Here is a 20,201-nt window from a genome sequence, read left to right as displayed (position 1 = left end):
TACTGCAGTTGCCATCCAATACCCTGACATGCAGAACGCTCACCCCTTTCCAAGCCATTATGACAACCTTGCTCTTAGCCATCTCCCCAGGACAAACAGCACCTCCTTCTGGGAAGCTAACATGCCAGCCCAATCTCTAAGCAGCTCTATCATTCATAGTGACAGGGCAAAAAACTGTGGCTTCTTTTGGTGGGCTAGCAAATCATATACACTTGTAAGGATGTAGCAGGATTTATTTATTTTTAATCCCTCCATTGTAGGACTACAGATCCAGAGGATAGAACAGATGCGTTACTAGCACTACCAGTAAGATCACACCCCTATAATGCATGTCATTTAATTCACGAGTACAACCACACATCTCTTCTTAGGGCAAAGGGAGTAGCAGAGTTTAGATTTCCTTCCCCCAGAGGCTGCAGGTTGAAAGGGCAGAACAATCCATCTTTATTGAGAGTAAGAAATAGTTAAAGGGCATTACAGATAACTAATTGGTATTTAGTTACCCTGAGCACGCATCTCTACAAGCACAAGCTTCATGGAATTCCTTGTTGGTGTAATGTGAACAATGGGCTAAATTACAGTGCTGGGGCTCATGTCTTGAGGAGTACAACCCCCCCTACCAGGTCTGGATGTCCTGCAATAAGGATGTCAGGTGCACTGGGCTACCATGGCAACACTACTGAGGTCGAGGGTATGACTGGCTGAGTCATTCACATTCCCACGGGTTCAGAAAATAGGCCAATGTGTAGAGATGGGTATAATAGTCTCTAGGACTATTGCTGTCCTTATGTCTTGTTGTGTCCTGTCCAAGTCCTACTGTGCTTATGTGTGTCAGGGTCTGACTCTGAATCTGTGCGTGTCAGGAAGAGGCTGTGGGTTTTGCACAGCAACGTTAGGTAGCCTGGGGATGGTGTGAGCAGATCTCTCTGTACTTAGGTACCTTTACTTTAGAGACCAGAATAACTGCATAGAGAGTAGTGTTTAGCTTTTGTGTCTGGAGACAATAAACATATTGTTCCTTAGAACTGTGTGGGAGAGGCGTTTTCCCCTTAACTGGGGACTCTGGAAGAAGCTGTTCTGTTGGAAGCAGGAAATCTCTGGAGACCCTGCTGGGGCACTGCTTACTCTGCTGATACATCACATGGGTTGAGCTGTGGTGGACTACCAACTGTCTTCCACAAGTCACCAACAGTCCTGACTGATGTAAGAACATGTGTGAATCTGCAAACACAGAACTCCTTTCCAAATGAGCATTAAAGGCCTATTTAGGAAAGTTTTTAATGTTTGATGTTTTATTGTGCTTTTAATATTCTGTGGGAGCTGCCTAGAGTGGCTGGGGAACAAATAAATGAATTATTACCATTATTATTATTATTATTATTATTATTATGCCACATCATTTTCAGTTACTCAAAAGAATATAGATTTAGTTACTGAGATTCTACAAATTCCTATGCTGAGATTCTGCACGTTCCTATTTTAGACATAAGCAGAAGGTAATCTGTTGCAGTAAGAACACCTCATCTTCTTAGTTGTATCTGTGAAAGCAAAACTGATGGCTTATGTACAATAGCTAGAAAAAAAGAACTGTCAATGTAGTAGATAGGTATGTGACCTAAGAAGTTCAAGTATTACCTGATCCACATAGCTATTAGTCGGTCTTTAAAAAACTACAGTTAACCCTGTCCCTTGAACTTTACATGGGGATAGTACTGACCTACTTTTACAGAGCTACTATTAAGAATGACTGAGAATGTATGTGAGGCACTTTGGATACAAAAAGCTATTTTAGAGTACTCTGTGTATAGGAATGAATCTTTATTATTACAGCTAAACAGCCAGCATAGTAAAACCAGAATTTCAGCATAATTTTTATATAAACATTATGTATAAGGGATTGTAAATCTATTTTCTTTTGTTGACCAATTCACCCAAGTATTTTCATCTGATATGCATGATGGATTTAGAGACCCCTGCACTTTGCGGATAGTCCAAGAATGAACAGCCAGCATGATGTGTCTCTTTGCCTTGTAAACAGCATTCTGCCTTGGAATACATTTGCCACTGCACTGTTTTTCAACAATGCACAAGACTCTTGAATGCAGTCTTACAAGATAGTCAATAAAAGGGGAAATTCTACACTACTATTTATTTGCAATTCAAACTTTACCCTGTGTGTTGGGACAATAATTTGTTTTCTTAGAAGTTTAGCCTCTGGCCAGACATTGTTTTGAATTTTAGGATTTGACAGGTTTCATTTGCCAACAGCAATTCTTCCTTTATCAGTTCTAGTTTTATCTTCCCACAAGGTCCCTGAAGCAAGCTTCCTGGCCAGTGACTGATATCCAGCGATCAAAATCAATACCAACAAACAATAACCACTCTTTTTCTAAGATAAAAGGAGCTTGCTTCCTTACCTTCACTGACCACCTGAGGGCTAGAATCCATTTATTCAAGTCAGCCACATAGTTTGAAGTGTTCTCTTAAAAAATGGCATAGGAGTCTTGCTATGTCAAATGTTTTCTTTTCCAGAAAGGAAGACAAAGAAACCGTTCTTAGCAAGAAGCTTGCTTAGTGCAGACTGGACAACCTGAGGTCAATGCACCTCTTTACTCCAGCCTTTCACATCCGATATGCATATTTTAAAGGTCCACCATATTTTTGAAAATTGCATTCTTTGTCATTTTAAAAATTGTTTTTCAAGTTGAATTCATAGAATCATAGAATCATAGAGTTGGAAGAGACCACAAGGGCCATCGAGTCCAACCCCCTGCCAAGCAGGAAACACCATCAGAGCACTCCTGACATATGGTTGTCAAGCCTCTGCTTAAAGACCTCCAACGAAGGAGACTCCACCACACTCCTTGGCAGCAAATTCCACTGTTGAACAGCTCTTACTGTCAGGAAGTTCTTCCTAATGTTTAGGTGGAATCTTCTTTCTTGTAGTTTGGATCCATTGCTCCGTGTCCGCTTCTCTGGAGCAGCAGAAAACAACCTTTCTCCCTCCTCTAGGTGACATCCTTTTATATATTTGAACATGGCTATCATATCACCCCTTAACCTCCTCTTCTCCAGGCTAAACATGCCCAGCTCCCTTAGCCGTTCCTCATAAGGCATCGTTTCCAGGCCTTTGACCATTTTGGTTGCCCTCCTCTGGACACGTTCCAGTTTGTCAGTGTCCTTCTTGAACTGTGGTGCCCAGAACTGGACACAGTACTCCAGGTGAGGTCTGAGGTTGTTGCAACCTGCTCTGGGACCTCAGGGGGAAGAGCAGATAATGAATTACAACAACAATAGTAATTACTACAAATCACTACAGGAGATGGCATTGTGGGGACAGTTGCGTTTGACATGATGTACCCTAAGCTAAATGCTGACGTCTGAAGTTGAGCAAGTGGCAAATATATACAGTGGACGCTCGGGTTGCGAATGTGATTTGTGCACTCTAGGATGAACGTTTGTAAAACGCAGCAGCGCGTCTGTGCATGCACGGGTTGCGATTCGGTGCTTCTGCGCATGCGCAACTGCTGAAACCCGGAAGTAACCTGTTCTGGTACTTCCGGGTTTCGGCGGGTGCGTAACCCGAAAAAACGCAACCTGAAGTGGCTGTAACCCGAGATATGACTGAACATGGTACACAAGAGAATAAAACAAGTAATAATGAGAAACAGAAACACACAAGCTTACTGGAGAAGTAAGTATCTGAATATTCATTGAGACAGGAGAAAGCCAAAATAAGAGAGTCAATGTTGTGTAGAAGAGAGAATGGCTCCAGAAGAGCTGGGTTCAAAGCAGATCACCACTACGACACTAACAAGTTGGCCTTGGGCCAGTCTCTGTGACTCAGTCTAAGCTACCCTCTAATGAGGGCAATGTGCTGGTACATGTTCAACACCTTGAGCTCCCTGGAGGAAGGGTGGGATAAAAAAATGTGACATTCAACTATTTACTTCAGTATATCTGCAGTAGTCTGGGGGGAAGGCTCCTCTTAGTCTTGCAACTGTAGATCATGTGTGCATTCAAGCTCAAAAAAGAGGCTTTGCTTCCCGCTAACCTCACATATTTGTTTAAACACACCATCCTAAGTTGTTCAGTTCTCACATTCAAGACACATCTACATGGAAGGAAAGTCCCATTGATTTCTGCTCATGATCACAGCCCATGCAAGCAAGCAAAAGTACATTACAGTCTACTTCAGTAGAAGAAGCTTCTACCAATGAAGCCCAGAAGCACTGGTCCACTGCCAAGAGCATTGGCTGGCAACATATTACTGCAGCCAGGACCAAAGGAGGTTTTCTAGTGCTTACAGCAATATCAGAAAAGGGGGAAAGCACAATCAGCAAGCAGCCCTATTGTTCTGGTCACCAACAATACAGTACTTCAGATCTGAGTAGGTTAAACTGACCTGGGGAATAAATCAAAAAGCAGTTTCTTAGCAAGAGCACACAAAGCCCAATTTAAGCAAGCATGAGCACATACCTAGTTTTACAAAAGCAGCACACTGGCAGCTATACCTTCTGCATATGGATTTAGGACAGGAGTGGGCAACGCGTCCTCCAAACAGGTTTTGTATAGCTCAAGGAGTCATATTAATCCCACCTTTTTACTCTCAAGCATGTGCTTTAAGTCTTTGTAGCTATGCTGGCCCCAGAGGGCAAGAAAACAGAGAAGGTATATGCTGGAAGTGAGCTTCTGAGTTAAATACTCATTGGTGCATTGGTGTTCAGATAAGCACAGACTAGGAAAGGAAATGCTCTCATGAGTTGGAGTGGCTTCCCCAGTTAATTCTGATTTTAGCAATTTGGCTGTCAGAAGTAAAGCCACCACTAGCAAGGACTGGGGATGACAACGGAGTAACTTCACCCATATAGATCTCAAAAATAATGTCTTGCTGAGAATCTTCCTCTCTACATCCAAGCGAGCCCAACTCAAAAGGTATTTCACTCCAAGCAACAAATAGAACTGGGATGTTTCTCATCTCAATTCAGACTGTAAGAGGAGCTTACAGTCTGAATTACTTCCCCAGCTGTTTCGTACTTGTTTGGCTTACCAAAGGCTGTGAGTAGAGAATACTCATTTGAAACCAGCAGAGTCACAGAAGAAGCTTTGGAGGGAGCACAGGGCTCTTCTGTGTTCCACAGACTGGATGTGCCCACACCCTGAATGGATTCGCCTACACTGTTGGCAGCCAAGTTCATGGATGGCATCCTAAAACTGAATCTAGTTTCTCAGCATGAGGCAAGACAAAAAAAAGGAAAGCTAGAAGAATATGCAACAAAGGATGCCTACTGCATATCTAGGAGGAGTATTCTATGTTCCAGTAGTCCCTGGAGTGATCTCATATTGAATGGAATTACTTTAAGATTTGCGCCAACAGTGTTGCTTTTCCAACTGAGCATATATGGCCTCCTAAAGCTACAATCGCTTTATTTATTCTTGAACTTCTAACTACCTGCATGTGTAACCTCGGTTGAGTCATAAGTAGTTATTTCAGCTACTCACTCAAATAATTAGAAGGGTAGGACCTGCTCAGAAATGGAGCAGTCTTTCAAGTCTTGCTTTATTGCAGAAGAAAGTTACTGAAGAAAAAAAAGTAAGAGTTAAGTCTTCAATTCTTCAAAGTAATTGTCCAACCAGGTTACTAGATGGAGTAAGGTATCATGTGATACCACAGCTATTTACAGATAGCGAATCAATTAGCTTAACTGTCAGGTGGCTGGAGAGTTTAGGCCAAAAATGCTTCAGGTGAGTTTTTAAGCACAACTACAAAGGTTCACTCAGCTCTCAGTTCACACATCTGTAATTGCATTATCAAGCTACACAGGCCAGCCCAAACAAAGGTGAATTTACATTTAAGAAACCTCAGGCAGAAATCCTGGAGTTCAAAAGTGTTGCAGTTTGCTTCTCCAATGGCAGCTTTCTGAACTCCAAAAATAAGCACTTATCAGGAAAAACACACAGGAGGATTAATCATAGATTTCATGGAGTAGGGAAGCAAGGATCAGATGCTCTTAAGATATGGAAAACTAAATAGTCAGTTCCAAACATGATCAGCTGTAAATGACCTCCTTTTCACAAACTCTGGTAGAGAATTTCCCCATGTTCACCAAATTGCTATACAGGGAGAGGAGAGAAGAGACTGGATTTTAAAGGTACCCATGGCAGCCAAGCAACTGGGTATTTCTTCAACATTGACAGCTACTGTATATACCACCGTCACAGATGCATGGAAGCAAATCCACATCTATTGGTAAAACATCTACTGATTGCGGTTTTGCATCTCTTACTGTTGATTAAAGCAATTCTGTGAGCAATCATTCAGTGTCTGATTTTATTTATTTTATATTAAGCTACACATTTATTGTGGTACACCTTGAGCTTTTTAGAAAAGGTAACAGAAATGTAATAAATACTGTATATTAAGTCATCCTATAAATCAGCCTTGGAACAATATAAAATGTAAGGAACCACTTGAACCTATAATCTAGCTCTTCCTCCCTTTGAAGCATTAAAATACCAACTCCTGGCTTTCTCCTCTGTCCCGACAAAACAATCATTTTTTGTCTACTGAATGAAGCTAACCAGTACTGCTAAAACAGTGGAGGTGAACCAAAAACTAATAATGTATTCATGATTTATATTAATTTTTACTGCTGATATGAATAAATCCCGTGTTAGATTTACCCTATTCCAATATACCAACCTTTGAAAAGGAAATGTTTTACAATGGATCATAATCAATAAATACTTATTCAGGTCAAGATAAGACAGATTCCCAAATAATTAATTGGCTTACTGCTCATGGATTCTGAACTTGCAAATCATAATTTAGTTAATTTAAAAATGCAGAAGTTAAGTCTAATACGTATATGTGGAATCTACAATATTATTTAGTTTTATCAAAATGTTTTCTGAACAAATATGCCGACAGGAGATAATGTCATGTGTAACGAACACTCTTCCATCTCCTAAGACTACCTTAATTTGAGTGTTTTACTGCAGCATGCTATAGTTTCTACATCTAAAGCAAAAAGAACAGAGTAGCACTTGGCAGCTTTTCCTTGGTTTTCCAATAAGGCTGAAATTTAGGCACTATATTCATGTGCAAACAGCCTCTTCTCCAGAGTTACACTTTCACACAGTTCTTAATACCTCTAGTGGACTTTGCTTACTACAACAGTTAGAGGTACTGGCCCACACCATTTACGTCCAAGCTTAAATATACAGAAAACACAGTGGAAGCAACACAGAGGGGAAAATCTCACATACCAGCAGCCTAACTCTTTGCATGCTTACACAGGAATCCCACTGAAGGCAATTAGTCTTCCTTTCCAAGTGTGCATAGGATTGCCACCACCTGCCACTTCATTTGCAAGAGCACTTGTGCCTTGATTAAGAGGTGATCTTTCTCCTCCATCTTCTGGGAGGAGGAGGGGGAAGAGAGAGAGAAGAGCAAAGATGCTGAAGTGTTCTGCATGGATGGGACCAGAGAAGAGAACAAGCAATTAAGGCTTGTTACCAAAACAAGCAAGCACTATGGAGTGTGCTCCCAACAAAAGAGCAGACCTGATGCTGCTAAATCAAAGGGGCATAAAGATGCAAGCACAATACCTTTCCTTCTACGGGTCCCCCATGTGAGAAGGCAGACTCATAGAAAAATCAAGAGTAGCCTCTATCAACCTGCATTCTTCCCTCAGGACACCCCCAGTCCTTGGGGACTCCGACTTCTGCCAGCTCCTGCTTACAAAACTGGTAACTTCTGGAGGTTGTTCTTTTTTCCCTTAAAGTCATATTTGCTATAAGAGAAAATATGCACACTCACACTTTTATGCTTTTATGCACACAAAATGCTGTATCGATGAGAAGAGGTATTTATTGGCATGAAGACATTAAGGAAAGCTAAGACAGGCAACAGTGATTATATCTCATGCTTTATGAGCCACAACTAAGAGCTTCAGTTTTATCTGCTATTTGCACAAATATCTAAAATTCATTTCTGCCTGTACTCCAAATTTCCAAGGACTGCAGATGAGAGCACACAAGATGTTGTACACATTAGAGGTTCTTATCCAGGGGCTGAAAAGCCATTTTCCAATAGCCAAGTGAAAATGTAAGACAAAGTTCACGGAATATCAAGAGAAACTGACCACAAGGGCAGACAGCAGATTGAATAAATAACATGCTTCGCTGAATAGTTTGTGAATTTTGCAGCTACGGACTAGATCCTCTGCAAAAATCATGGCATAGTTTCTCTTAAGAAGTTTTATATTCTTGTAGCAGCAAAAATTCAAAATATGATAGTTATATTTGCTAAAGAAGCAAAATAAAGCAAACCCCAACAATGATTCCAAGGCAGGTACCAGTGTTTCTATGGGCTGCACAACACCTTATATTCTTTGACATCTCCATTGTCACTTTATTCTCTCCTTTTTTTAATGTTAAAGTGTAGAATTCAACCAAGCACTAGGGAGATTGTTCCATCACTGTTAGAGAAATGCTATCAGAACAATCTCCCATTTCTTCCTGCTGTACAATGTTCTGACCTTCCAGTGCAGTTTTGCAGGAGACATGGGGTTGGAGAGGGGGTGAAACCCTATTGTGCTAGCACGCGGCAGCTAAAAAAGCCAATGCAATTCTTGGCCTCATCAATAGGAGTATAGCATCTAGATCAAGGGAAGTAATAGTGCCACTGTATTCTGCTCTGGTCAGACCTCACCTGGAGTACTGTGTCCAGTTCTGGGCACCACAGTTCAAGAAGGACACTGACAAACTGGAACGTGTCCAGAGGAGGGCAACCAAAATGGTCAAAGGCCTGGAAACGATGCCTTATGAGGAATGGCTAAGGGAGCTGGGCATGTTTAGCCTGGAGAAGAGGAGGTTAAGGGGTGATATGATAGCCATGTTCAAATATATAAAAGGATGTCACATAGAGGGAGAAAGGTTGTTTTCTGCTGCTCCAGAGAAGCGGACACGGAGCAATGGATCCAAACTACAAGAAAGAAGATTCCACCTAAACATTAGGAAGAACTTCCTGACAGTAAGAGCTGTTTGACAGTGGAATTTGCTGCCAAGGAGTGTGGTGGAGTCTCCTTCTTTGGAGGTCTTTAAGCAGAGGCTTGACAACCATATGTCAGGAGTGCTCTGATGGTGTTTCCTGCTTGGCAGGGGGTTGGACTCGATGGCCCTTGTGGTCTCTTCCAACTCTATGATTCTATGATTCTATGAGTCCTTGCATTGGCTTCCACTAACAGAACAGGTTAGTTGAATTCAGCCAAATATGTCTACTACACGTTTCTTTATAAATAGATTCAAAGAACCTTACAAAAACATTAAAAGTAATTACAATCAGATCTTTTTTTAAAAAAAATAAAATGATAGAACAAGGGTGGGTTAACACAAGTTTTAAAGAAGGAAGATAAAAGCATCAAAGCACATTAAAACATGAAAAAAATAAAAGGTTTTAGCAGCATGCCTGAAGCTGAAAAGTGGAAGTGGGAAACTGCAGGACTGGCAGCTCAATGTGGTCATCCAGGCCTCTCTGCCTGCTCCTGGAAACACTCTCCAGACAATGCCCCCTCTCAACATCCCTGCTCCCCACAATCCTTGCGTATTTTTGCCTGACTGGAATGTGCCTTTAAACCTCATTAATGACTGGAATAAAAAAAGGAGTATAGAAAGAAACCAGCTTACTGCCCCAAGTGAAATTTACCTGTGCTGTTCTTCCCACTTTGCCTCTGGCCCTGCCCCCCCCATGTGGCCCCCAGAACATTGACCAGTAGGGAATGTGACTCTCAAGCTGAAAAGGGTTCCCCACTCCTGCTTAGAACAGAGGGATCCAGACACATTTCTCTAAGGAAAGAGTTGCATAACCTGGATACTAGAGTAGAAAAAAGATTCATCCCATGTCCCAACCAACCATACCTCTCAAAGTGATGCAATGTATAGCAAGGTCTCTGATGTTGAACCAGTAAGCTGGTTTCCCCCTCAAATAATGACAACTGAATAATTCAAGCCATAACATTTTCATAATGCAATCTCAAACTAAAATTCATGTTTAAGCAACACTTTTGCCACTATTTTCATGAACAAGGGTAGATTTTTGCAAGGATGACGAACTGCATATGGTTAATTGAGAAGGGGGGATAGACACAGTGCTTCAAGGCACTCGATCTGTATGGCTCCAGTTAATGTGACATTTTGCTGAACTGTTACTGCACCACTCAGTTCACAATCATGAGTCTTCAAGATCAGAGAGTGAAACATACCCTGATGCCAAGACATTACCGACCACCTTTACCTGTTATGGGGATACCAGGTACTGTATGGGAAGTTAAACATCTGAGCAAAGCATGAGCCTGCCAGAATAACCAATTAAAGGATTCCTCTACAATTAAAGGCTGGTCAGCAAATAGACAAATAATTAAAACTACTAGAAGAACTTCATAAGACTAATGCAGGCCAAAATAAGTCAAATCTCCATTTAGCATTTAACATTGCAGAGGAAAACAACACAGTATAACAGAAAACGGGAAGAAAGTTACATCCAAACTGGAGCACAGAAGGCTTGCCAATGAAGACACATGTTCAGACTAATGATTACTGATGAGAAAGTAGGAGACACTCCCTCTGATTCCCTAATATTCAAATGACTACTATGAGCTGTGTTTTAAACTACAAGATAGGAAATCCACACCCAATAGGTCATTAGCTTCTCTCTCTGTATCAAATTAGTGTTTACAAACTATCTGAGAGATGACAAAGAGCCCTTGATTGGAAAACGGGATAAAATCTCTTACTAATGATGTATGTACATGCAGAAAGAGAAAGTGAGTGTAGAGGATGGAACAAAATGGTTGGAAGTACTGCAGGTGCCCAGAAGCTGCAACACACGGCCTTGTAGTAATTTAAAATATAATGTAAACAATGTGAATGGCTTGGGTTTAAGAAGCATATACAAATCAGTAGGAATCAGAAGCGTGTGTGTGTGTCAGGGAGTGTGTGAAACAAGAAGTCTGGTAATCACTATATGGAACAGTCAGTGAGAAAGGAGAGGGAATGCAAAGAAACCAATTTTCACCTTCTGTAAAATGAACTCCATGACATGGTGGTGACATTTTATCACCCACACAATAAGGGAGTCAACCCCTGATTGGGAGGTGCACAGAAGTTGCTCTACATATGGAATCTTTGGGCGGGAGGCAGCATCTCTGAAAACTGTTTGCCTAAGCCCCTTTCAGAACCATTTTGAGGGACAGCAACCTACCACACAGCCCTATGCTTCTAATTTAACCCATCACATCTCGCAAGGAACACAGGCTTCGAAACAGCAACCTTTCCCTCCTAGACCAACTCTGGTCATGCAGCGAGGCTATTCTCTTAAAAGCAAAAATGACTAGTAGTGATTCTCGGCATGCAAAGATTCTGAACACAGATTTGAGCACGAAGGTACAGTCAAATGGTAACAAATCTGTTCTTTCTTTTGCTGCCAGTAGATGCTACCAACATGCAATATTTATCCCTCTCCCCTACATGCTTACAAAAGGATTACGTCATCAAGCCAGCCAGACATGGACCCAAAACATCCAGTCATGTTCCGGTCCCTTCCGTGCCTGCCAGCAGCAAGAGAGGCTTCCATAAGCCTCTTGATGAAAGGGGCCTGGAGCAACCAGATCCCTAGAGCACGAGATCATCATGTCATACCTAAGAGAACAAGCTAAGGTGGGGGATCCTTCAGGAAAAGGGAGGGTAAGCAGAGCTGCAGAGAAGAAACAGCTGAGCAAACAGGGGGTAAGCAGCTTCCCTGCAACAGAAAGAGTAGTTGATAGCAAAAGGGGCTTCCCGCCCCCCTTTCCTTCTACGGAGGGGTTTAAGAAACCTTAGCACAGGCAGATGTTGTTCCTCCTTATGCCAGCACAGCAATGTGCCTTAAAGTGAGACCAGTCTCACCACTGCTCAAGGACAAGATTTCCTTTGAATCCTGAGAAAAATATCCGTTTTGGATTTCTGCCTCTGTTGATCTTTTAAAAATAAAATTGCCTTGACCCTGACCTTGCGCACCTGAGAGGGGCACTGGGCTCCCAGGGCTCCATTGGGATCCTAACATCCACTGGAGTGAGATCTCTAAGCAATGCTTCATAACAGTCTCACCAAAAACCATAAAACACCCCCCCCCCAAAAAAAACCACTCCTGAAGAAAGCTTCACCAAAGACCCTTGGGACTACAGCTCCCCTTATGCCATACTTTTCACCTGGGCATTTTTTGGGGGGCGGGTTGGTGGGAGCAAAGGCAGGTCAATCACCCCACCATCAAAAAACGCAGTGGGGTGTCAGCTTCTCAAAACCTCCTTTTGAAGAGCGGGGTTGGGGTGGGGAGCAGGAGGAGAGGAGGGGCCACAGAGGAGAGACCTCAGTTCAAATCCTGGCCAAGTCAAAGCAACGGGGAAAGGGTGTTTCTCCACCCAAAGGTGCGCGGTGTCCAAGGCAGGAAGAGGAAGAATACACTTTATGACTATTGGGGGGGGGGGGAGGTGTTTGCTGCGTGCGGCTGGAGAAACAGCCCCCCCGCCCATAAACGATCTTCTCCCCTCCCGCCCATTTCCCCTGATCACTTTCTCCTCCTCCCCCATCCCCCCCAGCCGTGTCCTTTGCGAAGGAGGCCTGGAAGGGCGTCTCCCCTCCATCCATCCATCCACCCCCCCCCGCCAAGGCCGGGGCCGAGCCTGCCGCAGAGGTGCGGCCGCGCAACCCCGAGACCCCTTAAGGGGGGGGGTGAGGAGCCCCTTCCTCCCACCGGGGGGGCTATTCTCCCCCCCCCCAAATATTTCTCGTATTAAACCGCCCTGAGTCCTGCGGGGGTGTAGGAATAATAATAATAATGGGGGAGAGAAAGAGCAGCAGGTGCGTGTGGTCATGTCCCCCCCCCCTCAGAGGGAAGATGCTGAGGGGGGGGGTTGGAAAGAGGCGACTTAGGCCCCCCTCCCCCCATTATTCCCAACGGCGAGGGCTCCTGAGGGGACTCACCAGCGGCTGCATCTCGGCTCTCACGGCGGGCACTTGGAAGCGGTCGATCTCCTCCATCATGGTGCCGGCGGGAGAGGGAGCCGGGCCGGGAAGGCCGAGCGGGCGGAGGGCGGGCGAGAACCGGCAGCTGGAAGAGGACGAGGAGGAGGGAGAGGAGGAGGAGGCCCGGCCGCCGCCGCCTCAGTGTCGCTGGGGCTCGCCCTCCGCCACTGCCGCCGCCGCTGCCTGCCTCATGCCCTCAGAGACGCTCCTGGCGAGGAAGGAGAAGGAGACGCGCCTCAGAAAAACCCTCCACAGCCGGCCGCGGTGACTCCGCCCTCTCAGTGCGCACGCGCGAACTCGGGTGGGAGGGGGGGGAAGCGCCGCTCCGGTCCCGGGAGGCTCTCTGGCAGCCTCGTCACGCGCCCCGCCCACCACATCTGCATATTCATCAGAGGGGCGGGGGTTGCGTGACGAGGCCGTGCTCGCTCTCCCTGGGGCTGGACCCCGCCCTTCTCTCCGCCCATTGGCTCTTTGACCTTCCAACTGGGGAAGGTGGGAGACGGACGGTGGAGGCGGCCAATCTCAGGCGGGCGCGCCTTCTCGTCAATCTCTGTGGGCGAAAGGAGGAGCGGCGGCGGCGCGGCGGCGGCGGAACAACCTACTTCCGTTTGGTTGCCATGGATGCCGAGATCAACTTCCGGCAGCTGGCCGACGAAAGCCGGGCGTGAAAAGAAAGAGAGGAGGATTTGAAATAGTGAAGGAAGAGAGTCGGGCGACCACCGCCGGCCATTGACGCGGAGGGAGGAGAGCCGCAGATATGCCCCCGAAAGAGCCTTTCAAGCGCAGGCAGGTCAGAAAAGGGAAGGAGGGAGGGAAGGAGGGGGGTCGGGCGTGACGTCACCAGGTGCACTTGCCCCCCCCCCGTGATGGTTGTTGTTGTTGTTGTTGTTGACATACTCTCCAATGAAAATAGGGATGTTCCATTCCAGAATGATAATTTTGCTCTGGGCAGCTTCCAACATATAAAAAAAATAATTAAACATTATTATATTTAGTAATAATAGTATTAAATATTTTAATAATAATAATAATAATGATATTTAGTTATACCCCGCCATCCCCAGCCAAGGCCGGGCTCAGGGCGGCTAACAAGCAATAATAAAAACAAATTGAATGAATGCAACTTAAAAACAAAATTAAAATGCAACATTAAAATATTGAAACCTCATCGCAGGAGGAGAAAGGAAAAGAAAAAAGAAAGAGGGGGAGGGAATCAAATCGGCTCCAAGCCAAAGGCCAGGCGGAACAACTCTGTCTTACAGGTCCTGCGGAAAGAAATCAGATCCTGCAGGGCCCTGGTCTCATGAGGCAGAGCGTTCCACCAGGTCGGGGCCAGTGTTGAAAAGGCCCTGGCTCTGGTTGAGGCTAATCTGACTTCCTTAAGGGACAAAGGTGGCGCTGTGGGTTAAATCACAGAGCCTAGGACTTGCCAATTAGAAGGTCAGTGGTTCGAATCCCCGTGACGGGGTGAGCTCCCATTGTTCGGTCCCTGCTCCTGCCAACCTAGCAGTTCGAAAGCACGTCAAGGTGCAAGTAGATAAATAGGTACTGCTCTGGCGGGAAGGTAAACGGCGTTTCCATGCGCTGCTCTGGTTCGCCAGAAGCAGCTTAGTCATGCTGGCCACACGACCCGGAAGCTGTACGCCGGCTCCCTCGGCCAATATAGCAAGATGAGCGCCGCAACCCCAGAGTCATCCGCAACTGGACCTAATGGTCAGGGGTCCCTTTACCTTTAAGGAAGATTTGGACATCCCAGGATCAATTCAGAAACCAGGACGGCTTCTCTAAATCAGGGACGTCCCTGGGAAATAGGGACACTTGGAGGTCTGTGTTGTTGTTGTTAATTTATTCCATTTCTCTTATTTGATCTATTATTTAAATTTCTGCCCTTCATCTAAGGCTTACAGGGTGATTTGCAATATAAAAATGCAAAAAATACATACCATAATGACAAACAAAAACAATACCCCCCCCCCCCAGTTTAAAAGGCCATAGATTGCTTAGTTAGCTAAAGCCTGGGAGAAGAGGAATGTTTTTTGCCTGACACCTAAATATATGTAATGAAGGTGCTTGGCAAGCCTCTTTGGGGAGAGCATCGTGCAAGCAGGGAGCCACCACAGAAAAGGCCCGTTCTTGTTTCGTGCCCTCTGGACTTCTCATGGGACGAGGTAATTGTTGGGTGGATTTGTCACTGGTTTCTCATCATCCTGGGGAAAAGTTACAACAGAGGTGCTTCAGGGTTCTGTCCTGGGCCTGTTGTTGTTCAACGTATAAAAAGACTTTGATGAAGAAATTGAGGGGATGTGTATCCAATCTACAGATGATACCAAACTGGGGGTGGGAGTAGCTAATGCTGCAGAAGACAGCAACTGGATTCAAGATGACTTTAACAGATTGGAGAACTGGGCCGAAACTAACAAAATAAATTTCAATAGGGACAAATGTCTGCACTTAGGCACTTAGGCAGGAAAAACCAGTGGCACAATTATAGAATGGGGGACACCTGGCTTGACAGTGGTATGAGTTTCCTTGAGAAAAATCACATTTTGTGAGTCAGCACAACAACTGCACCACTTACTGACTACTAATATTTTGCCAGCTGATAAAAGGTCACAGATATGGTGATTTGCCTCCTACAGCACTTAAGATTCCCACATGCACCCTTTCCACCTTTCCCCTCAAGAATACGGGTGAGATGAACATCAGCAGCACCCCCATACTGTGTTGTTCCTCATCGTCTCATGAAGGGGACAGCCCATGGCCAGGGTGGCCTCTTAAAGGGGAGGGGTGTCATTAAAAAAGGGACAAAAAGTTATGCTGATCTGCATAAAATGTGCACGTATTTCAATTTATAAGCATTTATTATTTATTTATTCATTGCACTTACAGTCATACTTCGGGTTGAAGTAGCTTCAGGATGAGTATTTTTGGGTTGCGCTCCACGGCGACCCGGATGTAACGGAGTGCATTACTTTCGTGTTTCGCTGCTCGCACATGCGCAGATGGTCAAAATGACAACACGCGCATGTGCAGAAGCGGGGAATGGTGACCCGTGCAGACACGCGGACGCGGGTTGCGTTCGCTTCAGGATGCGAATGGGGCTCCGGAACGGATCCCGTTCACATCCAGAGGTACCACTGTATATCTCACCTTTTCCTCCAAGAAGCTCAAAGTGTCATGTGTAGTTCTCCCTCTTCTTCACTTAAACCCCAAAACAGCAACCCTGTGAGGTAGGTTAGTCTGAGAGAAGCAGATGCTATACCTCAATGCCACCAAGAGAGCTTCATGGATTTGAGCCCTAGTCTCGCCCAAGTCTTAGTTTGGCAGTCTAACCACTATGCTGCTCTGGCTAACTATAGAGAGATACATTTAGACGTAACTAAATTTAGATGGAAATGCAACCCACCTCACCCTAGTGACCTGTGTGTATGCTCACCCTGCTCCCCAGGTGATTTGATTTGATTTAATATTTGTATTCCGTTTTTCCAACAACAAAAATATTTTGTCTCTTGAGTGTTGGATTAGCATAGATGTACTTCACTTTCAGTTTTATTCAGTAGTTGCAGGTGTGGAGGGGTGTTTGTGTGTGCATGCGCACACGCGCAACGACCTTGTAATGTTCTCTATCATTATAAAGCACAACAGTTCTCTATTATCAATTGCCTTGCATCTGGGTTTGCGGTGGCCCCAAGGTAGACTCAGATTTGGACAACTCACAGGTCACCCCACTCCAAAGAGGGAAGGCCTCAACATCTCCTCTACTATGCCTTCCTGGTCTGGGGATGACTGCCTTATATCTTCTCCTGCTTCAAAGTCACGTAGGAGTATGTGACTCCAGAATCAGCTACAGGCCTTTTAAGGGTTGCAGACAGCTCTTCCAGGGGGCAGAGCCATCAGAATGGGGCAGCTTCTGGCTGGTCTTTTGCTGAGAACAACTGTAGCTCAGTCTGTAAGCCACACATGGAGCTGACCAGGGTCCTTAATTGGCAGATCAGAATCCTGGACAGCTCCGAGGAGACCCTGCGAGCTGAGATATGGAATGCTGTACAGTACATATTTCTCAAAGGACTTGCAACATCCAAAGAAAACATTTGGTTTTCTCTTGCTCTAATGTACTGGATTGCCTGGCAGTCCTTTTATGTCTGCCCCAGCAAAACTGAAGGCAAGAAGAATTTCTGGAATGACCTCAAATAATACATTCAACTGCTCTAATGGTTCATCTGCCAAAAGTCACATTTGCTTGAACATACAGTAAAGGATCAATTTAGATCGGTTTGTTGATGCTGCACATTGTCAAATGAATGGTGCCTTTCAAACAACCCTGGGTGATTGGTTTTGGGATCATGAAAACTAATGACTCGGGCAAACTTTGATTCAATGGTGTATGAATCATATCTGTGAAACATAAGGCAAAGTGTTGTAAGGAAGTTTTGCAGAAAATGTGAGCAGTCTCCCAAGACTATAGTCATAACCCAGCAGGTGGTTACAGAGATGCTTGCTATTTCTAGAGGTTTATAAAACTATCTTCCAAAAGTTCAATGGCAGCTCTGTGTGTCTCAGGCAGCAGATTTAAGCACACTGGTGAATAGGGGTGATTTAGCTGCTCTGCTAGTAGCCGCTGCAGGGAACACTAAGAACTGCATTTCTTCTGCTTGTTATAGTAGCCTTTCACTGGTATGTGTAGGCTTGCTGAAATTTAAAACAGGATTAGGAAATGGGCTACCTGCTGGGTTTAAGTACACATCAGCCTTTGCTTTTTCCAAAGACACAGCAATAAGGACAGAAAGATAAAGTGCTGTTACCAGGCAGGATGAGTCTAAGATTGTATCTGCATTCCCTGCTGCCACCACTGCTCTGACAGAACATGAGGTGGGATGAAGAGATTGCAAGTTGCAATACCCAGTTCTGAAATGGTGTGGAATGGAAGAACCTGGAGCTGGTATTGCTCCTGACCCATGTGTATACTGACATAGCAGTGGCAATTGCAACTCTCTTATTTGAAACCAGTGGCTCAGTTACACACTTGCATGAAGACCATTGATGGTCCCAGGGTGATTTGCAAACATATCACAGTTAAATCAATTTGCATTAAAACCACGAAAATAAAACAGCAAAACAACTCGTGACAAAAAATAAATCAGCAGCTCAGAACAGCAATTCAGAAGGAGGGAAGACACCCCCACACCCAAAGGCCTAACTGAAGAGGTGGTCTTAACGTGCAGTGCGGGTGCAGAACACACCATGGGGGAGGTCATTCCACAGCCTGGGGCTCACCAGAGAGAAGGCCCAAGAAAAACTTACATGGAGCTTAAGCCTGTCAGAATTCCCCTCCCCCAGACATGATTTCCTTAAGAAATGAAGTTTATTGATTAAAAGCAGAAAATAATATAGACATGTCATCAAAAAAATAAAATGCAAATTGCTGCTGCTGATTTAATATACAGTGGTGCCTCGCAAGACGAAATTAATTCGTTCCGCGAGTTTTTTCGTCTAGCGAATTTTTCGTCTTGCGAAGCACGGTGTCGGAAAAGTTTTGGAAAAGCTTCAAAAATCACCAAAAACCTCAAAAAAGGCTACCACACCGCGTTCTATGAGTTGCTCCTCGAAGTCAAGTCGCAACTGTATTAAGGGTGTTAAGAAAAAGGAAACAAACTTGCAAAAAACGCAAGACGTTTTCGTCTTGCGAAGCAAGCCCACAGGGAAATTCGTCTTGCGAAGCAGCTCAAAAACCGCAAAACCCTTTCGTCTAGCGAGTTTTTCGTCTTGCGAGGCATTCATCTTGCGGGGCACCACTGTAATAATAATAATTTATTATTTATACCCCGCCCATCTGGCTGGGCATCCCCAGCCACTCTGGGTAGCTTTCAACAAAATATTAAAATACAGTAATGCATCAAACATTAAAAGCTTCCCTAAACAGGGCTGCCTTCAGATGTCTTCTAAAAGTCTGGTAGTTGTTGTTCTCCTTGACATCTGGTGGGAGAGCATTCCACAGGGCGGGTGCCACTACCGAGAAGGCCCTCTGCCTGGATCCCTGTAACTTGGCTTCTCGCAGTGAGGGAACCGCCAGAAGGCCCTCAGCACTGGACCTCAGTGTCCGGGTAGAACGATGGGGGTGGAGACGCTCCTTCAGATATACTGGACCGAGGCCATTTAGGGCTTTAAAGGTCAACACCAGCACTTTGAATTGTGCTCGGAAATGTACTGGGAGCCAATGTAGGTTTTTCAAGACTGGTGTTATGTGGTCTCGGCGGCTGCTCCCAGTCACCAGTCTAGCTGCCACATTCTGGATTAGTTGTAGTTTCCGGGTCACCTTCAAAGTTAGCCTCACATAGAGTGCATTGCATTTGGTGATGATAGAGCAGGACTTTTGAACCTAGCTGGTTGCAGAAGGTTCCTAAGAAGGCTCAGACACACATTCTTCCTCTGCCTCATTGGTAAAAACACTGCTTGGTTTTTCCTTCTGTGTTGCCAGTAGGGAGTTCTCTCCAACTTACTCTGGCAACTGTTGGAATGCTGCCATGGAAGTGTCCCAGGGATACTGCATTGGGTATCAACCTCTCTCTCTCTCTCTCTATATATATATACCCTCTCCCCCCACTATGTAGCATCATTCTGGAGCAACACTTTGTCTGTGCTGATTGTAGGGGAACTCAAATGGCTACCAACCAGTACTCCTTTCAGCCGCACCCTGCCTTGTTGCTGGCCCATCCCATTCTCACCTCCACTGTACACCCCATCACCAAACCTGCTGACTGCTGGGCCACCCAATAGGCCCACCCAGAACCAGCTCAAACTTTGGGAAAGAAAAGAGCAGGAGAAATGAGTGCCTAATGACAGGTAAGAGAGAAGGAGAAAGGACCTGGTAATAGGGGAGGGATAAAGGGGGTTGCCCAGGGCCCCCACAAAACTGGAATTGGCCCTTCCCTGGGAAATGTAGTTTTCCTGGGGCATTTTAACTCTTCTGCATGGACATCGTGTCCTAGAAACCATATGGCCTTTAGCTCCATAGTTTCTAGAAATATTGGGATCCGTGTAATGATCCAGCTGGTGGCCCGGGAAACTGCAGTTCCCGCTGTCTCTGGCACCAGGTATGCTGCCACAGCAGTGTTCCAGCTGGTACCAGGGTGGAAGGTGGG

The 20,201-nt window shown here is 45.0% G+C and overlaps 2 protein-coding genes across 3 annotated transcripts in view; one reads left to right on the top strand and one right to left on the bottom strand.

Annotated features, from left to right (window-relative positions):
* Positions 1-13,345, bottom strand: part of FAM219A (family with sequence similarity 219 member A) — a 58,472-nt gene extending 45,127 nt beyond the window's left edge. The window contains exon 1 of one of the 2 annotated variants that reach the window (XM_080973698.1): positions 13,021-13,345. In XM_080973698.1, the coding sequence (XP_080829824.1) occupies positions 13,021-13,080 (60 nt within the window). In that variant the 5' untranslated portion in view covers positions 13,081-13,345. The remainder of the gene's footprint in view (positions 1-13,020) is intronic. The other variant, XM_080973697.1, reaches the window with a different exon arrangement.
* Positions 13,346-13,648: 303 nt separating this feature from the next.
* Positions 13,649-20,201, top strand: part of DNAI1 (dynein axonemal intermediate chain 1) — a 160,505-nt gene continuing 153,952 nt past the window's right edge. The window contains exon 1 of the mRNA XM_080973468.1: positions 13,649-13,852. Within this exon, the coding sequence (XP_080829594.1) occupies positions 13,820-13,852 (33 nt within the window). The 5' untranslated portion in view covers positions 13,649-13,819. The remainder of the gene's footprint in view (positions 13,853-20,201) is intronic.

This window comes from Podarcis pityusensis (assembly GCF_964106645.2).
Source record: "Podarcis pityusensis genome assembly, chromosome: 11".
Classification (NCBI taxonomy): Eukaryota; Metazoa; Chordata; class Lepidosauria; order Squamata; family Lacertidae; genus Podarcis; species Podarcis pityusensis.
Note: the sequence above shows the minus strand (reverse complement) of the source record. Positions and strands in the feature narration are given on the sequence as shown.